Here is a 9098-nt window from a genome sequence, read left to right on the forward strand (position 1 = left end):
CAACATATTTGGGACTGAACAGCCTCCAGCAGCAAATATGCATATTGCTCCAATTTGAGTTACAGAGGAAGGGCTTTACCTCGTGGGCTACAGTAGGCTCATACCTTTTCCATATTAAGCGCAAAAGAGCTATGTAACACACACACACCAGCCAGTTATAGCCTTTTGAGCTATACAAAACTAAAACAAGATCTCTTCTATACCTATAAAAGATGTAGACACTTCAGGTTTTGGACTACAAAAAGAGTTATCTGTTTTCAAGGCAGAACTGCCAACCTCTTGAAGATGAAAAAGGGTAAAGAGTTATCTAAGCTACCCAGTTAGTAGCCCAGAAAGTGCATTTAAGTTTCCCCTAGTCAGAGCTGAAAGTAAAATGCATTTTTTCCTTACTGCTCATACACACAAAGGCAAACCACTGAAGGGAATGAAAAGATAACATCATTTGATCTGAAATATTTGTATGAGCTTCCAGAAAACTCAGAAGGCATTTTACTGCCCCATAACCAAAGCTGCGCTGCTGGGGCGGAGTAAGGATGTCAAAGGACTGCAGAAAACCTTCAGGCCTCCACTCCTACACAGAAAAGCTTTTTGACTGGCAATAGGTTGCTGTAACCTGGGGGCGCCTCCTTGTCGGCGTAATACCTTTTGACGTAAGCATTGAGTTACTCAGCTGCAGACCGTTGAAGAGCTGAAAAGTGATGGAAGACAGCACAGGGGATTTAAAAGCCTGTCACATGTGGTGAAACTGAGACTGAAACCATTAGCCAATAACGGAGTGTGTTAGGGCTATGCTGCTGAAGTGGGGCTATGCTGGTTCTGTAATAGGGTAATTCTCTTTGGTCCTCTGGCACCTACACGCCACCGGTAAGGAACAGGGCAGGCACCAGAAGCGGCCTTTGAAAGCCCAGTCACAGATTTTACAGTTTTTTCCCCCCATCTCTAATACCTAGCATGCTGCATAGGCTAACAAATGGTGTGTAAATTATAAGAGTTCCCCCAAGTGTAAAATATATATTCATATAATGCAAATGTCTTTTTTCATTGTGTGTAAAACTGAAGACAGATTTTCAGCAGAGCACTCAAGTATTTAATGAAGGCACCAGCTCAGAACATAAAACAGTATCAAATGGCTTGTCATAGTCATCGACTCAAGGCTAGAATGAGCTGCCACTACGGCCTCTGTTTGTACCAAATTACTGTTAATGGTTGCAGGTAATCAACAGATTTTTCCATTCTGAGAAAACGCGAGGTAAATCCTCATTTGTCATCAAGAAGTACATGGCAGAAACCAGGATCCAGGAACGCGCTCCCCAGCTGTGGGCCCACAGTGTGGGAAGGGCCCACGCACGGTAGAGATGGCTGAAAACCAAGCAAGGTGATGATGCTTATCGCGGCTGATATGCAGGCAGGTGACACCAGAGACAGGGAAGTGGGGCTGCCAGGGGACATCATGATGACATCCGTTTGCTTGTATATGCAGGCATGAGGGTCTGTGCCTGAGTCCCCACCACGGCACAGCAGCTGTAGGAGCTCTGGAGCAGACAGGACAGAAGGCAGCGGTCTGAGTGCCATTTCTGCACTGACATAGAGCCCCAAACCCAGGGCCACCAGGAGTTCCCGCCTCTCCTCAGCCAAGGCAGTCACCAGGGAGGAGTCCGCACAGGCGCTGTAGTACCATGGTATAGCACAGATGCATCACTAAAGAGTCCCCTACACCAAACTGATCTTTCTGCTGTCACTTGCAATCTCTTTGGGATCCCTAGAAACATTCAAGGTCAGGTTGGACGGGGCTCCGAGCAACCTGATCTAGTTGAAGATGTCCCCGCCCACGGCAGGGGCGTTGGACTAGATGACCTTTAGAGGTGCCTTCCAGCCTAAACTATTCTATGATTCTATGAGCATAAACCACCTTGGACAGTATCAACAAAAATGCGTGTGACAAAAACCAAAGGAGACTATCGCCTACAGCTACAGTTTAATCTGAGTCTATTACAAGACAATCTTATGGTCAGATATCTTAGTTCATTACCTACTTCCTTTCAGCTGGAAGTTTCCTACAATACCAGTTTAATCCAGCCTATTTTACTTTGGAGTAGGAATGAACACAACTAGCTACCATCAGTATCTTTCAGCCAAGTGGTCCAAAGGTAGAAACTTGGATTTATAACAAGTGAAAATGTTGTAACACAAATGCTTGCCATCATCTGCCATCTAGAGACCCAGAAGTTAAGCATTTATGGACATCAGCCAAAAGGAATAAAACAGTAACAAAGCTATTTTTTTGCCTTTTGCGCTGAGCATTTGGCACTACTGCAGATACAGCTTGTGTGAAATGTCTCCTGTCACCAAAGTCAGGAAACAATGCGAGACACCTTACCATCTGCTGCATTCATGCAGAAACGGGAACATGTTGCTCTGATTTATTTTGCAATTATCTCTTGAGTGCCCAAGGAAGTCTTCCTTCATAATTCTTTCTTCTCTGACACCTAGGTTAGTATCAATTCTTACCTAAGAGCTGTGCCAGAACTGAAGGTCACACTGATCTAAACTCTTCAGAGTCCGAAAGCTTCTATCAACTAGTTAATTAAAAAAATAAACAAACAAAAGCAGTACAAAAGGGGACATAGTTGTTCAAGAGTGAATAAGTTTTCTGAAGGACCTCCTTTTTGGGTGTCCTACTACAGAAAAAGAAAATTAATTCACTGAAACCATTGAAGAGAACTAAATCCCCATCTTCTGAAAACCATATGCTCAAAAAAGTACTCAGAATCGGCAGTCAACAGGCTTTTTATTTGACTGGCAAATAACCTGAACAAATTATCTACAATACAATTTTATGTTACACTTACGGGGTGATCTGCATCCAGCTCAGATCCATACATCAAAACTCTCTGTGAGCATTTGTCTAATTCAGATATCTTCCTGGGGAACCAAGGGACACAGTCGAGATCTGTAGAAGACAGAATGTGAGTTGAATGTACTGGAGTGTAAGACTACGAAGATACTGTGCAAAACGTTTGTCAGTGTCTAAACCAAGTGATACAAAAAAAGCCTTGCCTTCTTCATCAGTCCAGATGTTTTCTGGTGGATTGAGAGATACAATATTAGTTTGAAACTTGAGCAACTGGATTAGTTCATTAAATTCTTTCTTACTGCAGTCACAGTCCACAAAAATTTCCACCTCCGAGTTCCTTCTCTTCGATTTTCGTGATTCAATATGAACCATACTCACATGTTTCTCCTGTGGAAAGATGAAATAGCATATGAAACGCAGACATACAAGCTAGAAGGAGAATACTGATGGCATGTTCCTCAGGAAAGTTTTTCCCAGTTATTAAAAGGTGTTTTCATTGAAAGTACTCACTTTGGACCTACATAACTGGTTAGTGATGCTTAATAAATAAGACAGACAAAAAAATCTGTATACTGAATGTAAAAATAATACTATTGTGTTTAATGAAGAAAGTTAACTAATGATTTAATTTTATCTAACAAGGCAATGTTTTATAAAGGACAATATTACTTTATAATTTTTAAAAAGAAAAAAATTGTAATGCAATTGTATATTTACCTTTGTTAAACATGAAATCCAATTTTACTAGGCAATGTGCATAATAATACTGTTAATTTAACTGGATTTGAGTGTGTTTACTTAGACACTATTAAATGTGTACTACTTCAGCATCTCTCACGAACACAAGGGAGAAAATATTTTTTAAGGATAACTGTGTATCAGTCCTCATCTACCTTTGTTGCAGCAATTATGAATTACCTGAAGCGGTAATAAAATCTAATTCAATTTATTCTCTATTATAATGTCCCCATCAAAACTAAACACGAGTGTGTAAACAGTTCTAGCATTAAAATTTTCCTATGGGGTATCTCTCCCACCACAACTACTGGTCTGCCAAGGTTGTTGTACAATGACAGACAACCATGATGTGTTATGGCTGACCTGATCGAGTGTTGCGATAGCCTTGCTTCAAAACAGGAGGTTGGACTAGATGATTACTTTCAACCAGTATTTCTATCGACTCTTTGATTTTTCCTTTTTTCGTCAGACACAAACTATCTGTTACTTTTCACAACTATCCTTTCACTTACTCAGTGAAGCCAATAAAACATTTTTTGACTTCCAAATGAGGAGAACTCTGCACTTGTACCTCCACCTGCCTGCTGTATTTTGCAGAAATCTCCGTTTCAGGTGAAGGTCCCCTCTGGTACAGCCAACCAGCAGTCTCTGCTTTTACACCTCTGCATATACGTACATAATTCTTTAACTGGCATGCTCCATAAGGTATGTATACAGTGTATCTCCTTAGCTAACCCATTCACATAACAAATTCAAAGAAGGAAAACCCTACATGTGCTGAGGGTTTTGAATCTGCTGTTTGTAAACTGGCAGATTACAAAGCCAAGCAGGATCATTTTGATGATCTACGCCTGAATAACACAGGCCACAGGGCTCCCCTGCGTGTTTTCAGCTGACACAGAGCTACCAGTTTTAGGCATTCTCTTGGGAAGTCGGAGAAGTGGCTTTGATCTACCCTAGGTTGAGAAGAGAACAAAACCCTGCGCTCCCCCTCACAGTACTCAAATAGTTGTGACTCCGTGAATGGGGGTGATGTCTCTGTAACATCTTCCAGCCATGTTTTAAGAGACCAGAGTCAGTTATACGCCCATTCTCAGGAAGGGGGAGTTGATGTGTAAATCCAGGACTTCAGGTATGAACCCATTCAAGCATTTAAGCCAGACCTGCAGTTAGACACTTAACCCTTGGAGAGAAGCTGCGTTGAAAACATGATTCCTGCAATTCCTACCAGCTTTCTGTCAAACACCCTGGTTCCTGGCAGCCTCCCTCCTGGGGATCTAACACCCCCTTTTCCCTGGCTGGGGAATCTAGGTATCTACATCAGCCTTGGGAATCTGCTCCCAGACCCAGTGCCTGTTAGTTAAGATTGGTAATGCCCAGTGATCCCACACGTACACCCCTCTGATGGTTTGGCATTAGAAGTAGACCCCAAGCCACCTCCTAACATTCTCTTTACTGCACTGCACAGACTGAACAACCTAAGACTTTTATCATACTGCTTTGCTTTAACTATCCTCAGACATGCCTCCAAGCCCTCTTCAACTTACTAATAAGGCAAGCAAACTACATGCAGTACCAGCAGTCTGACTGAAAACCACCGATTGCATGGGGATCTATATGGGAACCAATGCTTCACAATTTACGTTCTAGTCAGACACATGAAGCCTTGACCCTGCAAGCACTTAAAGGTGCATTTAACTTCATGACCAAACATTGTCCTGCGGCAAGGCTGCCACCACCACCTGATTGTATGCAATTTAGATTCTGAACTGCTTTCTGAAAGTGCCTCCTTTCATTGTAGCCTGCACAGACAACTCCAAATCTAATTTACAAGTGTTGAGAATCGCACATCGGAAATCCAAAGCGAATGGTGTGAAAATCAGCATCACTGTTAAACTTTATTCCAGAAAACCCTTCACGAGCCCAAAATGCTTTGTTGAATGGTCCATAAAATTTTAAGTTACTTGTATTCAATTCTGCAGGGTATAACTGCACTCTATTCCTTCCACCACAGTCCATTAGATTTATACCAACAAACAACCTGACCGCAGTAGCCTTCCTCAGTCCAGTCAGCGTAATGATTTGAAAGCTTTACCTGGAAGAGTCGGAGAGCTTTCACCAATCCACCAACTTCATTCTTCAAGGAAAACACCACGGCTGTCTTTCCACCTTCAGAAACAGATTCACCTTTCCCGTTTCCCTTATTCCCTTTCTTTTCCTCATTTTTCCCAGAACTTGATCTGTTTAGCTATAAATGGATAAAGAATAGCATCACTTCAAATGCAAATGGGCATTTGCTAAAATTAAGTCTTTTTAGGCAAAGATAAATTTTTGTTAGAAAAACCTGAATGTAACTCATCTAGACTTAATTTAAAAGGTAATGTATTTACTTGAAATCAGTATCACAGGTCAAAAACTGCTGTTAGAGATGATGGTGTAAGAGGCCAGTCCATAAAAAAAAGCATAAGGAGAAGTATATGAATGTTTGGGATACAAATATGATTATATTATTAGGGCAATGCTATCATTAGTAATAAACATGAACCAAATGGAGATGGTCTGAATTACTGCAAAGCTTGCAGTGATGCTATTATAACCTGAATATTGCTGCAAAATCACACCGCAAAATTGCAGTGATGCTATTCTAACCCGTACCAGTCAATCATGACGATTTATACTGGTCTGTATTTTTGTATTAACCATTAAATTTAAAAAATAAAGTTTATGTTCTCTGTTGTACCACAATTAATGTTGTCATGTAATGTCATTTTTCCTGAGAAAGCAAAACCTCTGTTGATTATACAAACGAGAACAGAAATACAAGCTTAGACTGTACCTCCCTTGGAAGATAAGCTGGCTGAGGAACTCAAAAAAAATACAGAAAATCACACCATCCTTGGCCACTCCTACATTGTTCTCACAATTTGGGGCTCAAAGACTGCTTTAAGCCAAATTTCAGCCAGCATTTTCCAAAAAATTTAATTTTATTAGCTTAAATCTTGTCGAGACACCAACAGTACAGTTTTTAAAGACAATTTTTATAAGATTGACCATGATTTTCAAAAACCAGCCTGCATTTTCCAATGCCCAGGTTGTGGCTCCTGGAGAAATGAAGTCTCCAGTGAGCTGCTAACTGTTTTTTCTAAAACAGTATCATCCACAATATAATCACTAAAAAAAAAATGTAAATATAGAAATTAAGAATCATATACAACTATTCCACATGGATTATTTTTTTTCTTTGGTAAACTGTAAAGCAGCATGAAAGGAAAATAACCTGATAACAGATGAAGTTTTTAAACAGGTCTCACAACACTTGATAACAGCCAAGTTAAATCTGTATCCTTATTTTTTCCTTAAAGGTAGGTCATGCCACTTGTATAATGTCTGTGGACCTGCGCCAATGGACTTTAGCAAAGAGTCTCCCTGTGCTTCTAGAAGATTTTACAAGAGTTCATCAAGTGCTCCGTGACCCAGCAGAAAATTAGTAAGCTTCAGCCTGATTCCTTTTCAAATGGATTATGTAAAATGATTTTCTTAAAAATGGATATCGCTGACAGTGATGAGGTATTTGCATCACATCCATCTCAATGCATATACACGGTTCATGTCAAATTGGTTTACCTTTTTACCTGATCCTAATCCACTCTGGAATATCCACTGAATAGAGAGCCCGCAGCTCCCAAGTGAGCTCCCACTGGATCTACTGAGATTTTTTTTTTAAAACGTGCAAGAATGCACTGAATTAAAAAGAGGGCTAGTTAAAATGCATCATCTTACCAAAAGCCACTCTTTAAACAACACAGGTTAAACTAGCCACACTTAAACTACTTACTGGACATGCTAAAAAGTCTCTGTCGTCTTTTCTCATCATTTACTAGACTACACAGAAACAATCTGGAAAAGCAATTATGTTTGCAGAATGATATATGAAGGGTTTCAAACACATTTATTTTTTAGTAGTTGAGCTTATATGATTCTGCTTGGTAGGAGGTTTGCTCAGGGACAGTTTAGGAGAAGGTCACTTTTGTTTTAACTTCAGTAATATTTGGGATTTGGCTGAGCCCTTTGCACATACATCAAGTACACAACCTCTGCATGAAGTCACAAAGATGCTATTTTTATAGCATCCGTGATTTTTTTCACTGTGTGCTGCTTTCTGGAAGCTATGTTCCGAGGATCATGTATTCAACTGAGTGTCTGAGAATCTCAATACCTTCGATTCCTCTGGGAAACAAGAGCACTTGGCACCTTCCAAGACTGTCACAGGTTCCCTAATACTCTCAAGAGAGCACTACCTGAAGTGATGACTGAAGCATTTGAGAACTAGATAAGCTGATTGTTATGAGCCCAGTAGAAGAGGCTGTGATATTGCAAGAACTCAAATCTTATCAGCCATCCTCATTAGTATACTTCATAATTAAATAATGACTAGCAGATCAACTTTCCTAATGAAAATGAATTATCTGGAGCAAGCACAAGTACTCAGGAAAAAAAGTCATCTATAGCAGAACTCAGTGAAGAAAGTAACTCAAATATAAAGACAGAAAAGCAAATTTATCCCATTTAATTCAATATTTCCAATAGAAGCAAAGCATGTACAAATAGGGATATTCCACCTTTTACTATAAAGACAACAGGCCAGTTCACAACTGGTACAAACGGGGGCATTCTGTTGGTTCTACTCAAGTGATCTGAATCTTCATGTGTTGCAAAATTTTATAGGAGGCAAAGTCTTCATAATCCTAAATATTTCACATATTCAGAGCAAGTTACGTTATTAGTACCTATTAACATTCTTTATTCTTATCAAAGTACGCCTATTCAAATACGTTTACCTGTAAGCATACAGAAGTTTACCCTGTGCTTGAAATCACCCAACCACCTGTTGCACCCGTATCATCTTACAGAGGACTGTTTCCACCTCCGGACAGCGTTTTCAGCAGGGGAATCGCACACCCTCCATATGAAGCTCCCACGCGTACTCATGCCCCTGCTAGCTGGCAGAAGCTGGACAACCTCAAAGGCAGCTGCTCAGCAATGAGAGTGCCATAGGCACCAAGGCAGTGTAAGGGCACGGGATTTGCGTATTGCCAAAACCAAACCGTGCTGCGAGGTTTGCGCGTGCCTTGGAAAGGCAGATTCTGCTGACACAGCGCTAGTGCGCACAGTCGGCGGGACTCATCACAGGCTTTCAAAATTCAAGCATTTAGAAACACCTGAACTGGACCCCAGTGATTTTCTATTATTCCAATAGCAATACAGTTAATTTCGGTAGCAAGGCCTTCATTTCTAATGAAACTTTCACTATTGTTTGAAAACACATTGGAGGCTGCGTTTTGAATGAGGACCCATGAGACTGCGAAGTTAGTTTCATCGGCCCCTCTAACTGCTGAAAAACTGTTCACCTGACCTTAAAGTTCGGAGGAAGGGAGACGGCTCCCTGGCGCCGGGCCCCCCGGACGGGCCGGCTGCACCCGACCCACCTCGCAGCTCCCCTGACCAG

The 9098-nt window shown here is 40.9% G+C and overlaps 1 protein-coding gene across 1 annotated transcript in view; it reads right to left on the reverse strand.

The window, feature by feature from the left end:
• The window catches only part of TPH2 (tryptophan hydroxylase 2), a 61388-nt gene that overhangs the window by 42295 nt on the left and 9995 nt on the right, over positions 1-9098 (reverse strand). Inside the window, exons 2-4 of the mRNA XM_009327664.1 lie at positions 5688-5840; positions 3058-3241; positions 2850-2950 (exon numbers count right to left, since the gene is read on the reverse strand). Coding sequence (XP_009325939.1) covers positions 2850-2950; positions 3058-3241; positions 5688-5840 — 438 coding nt within the window. The remainder of the gene's footprint in view (positions 1-2849; positions 2951-3057; positions 3242-5687; positions 5841-9098) is intronic.

This window comes from Pygoscelis adeliae, unplaced genomic scaffold (genome assembly GCF_000699105.1).
Source record: "Pygoscelis adeliae isolate BGI_AS28 unplaced genomic scaffold, ASM69910v1 Scaffold113, whole genome shotgun sequence".
In the NCBI taxonomy this organism is placed as follows: domain Eukaryota; kingdom Metazoa; phylum Chordata; class Aves; order Sphenisciformes; family Spheniscidae; genus Pygoscelis; species Pygoscelis adeliae.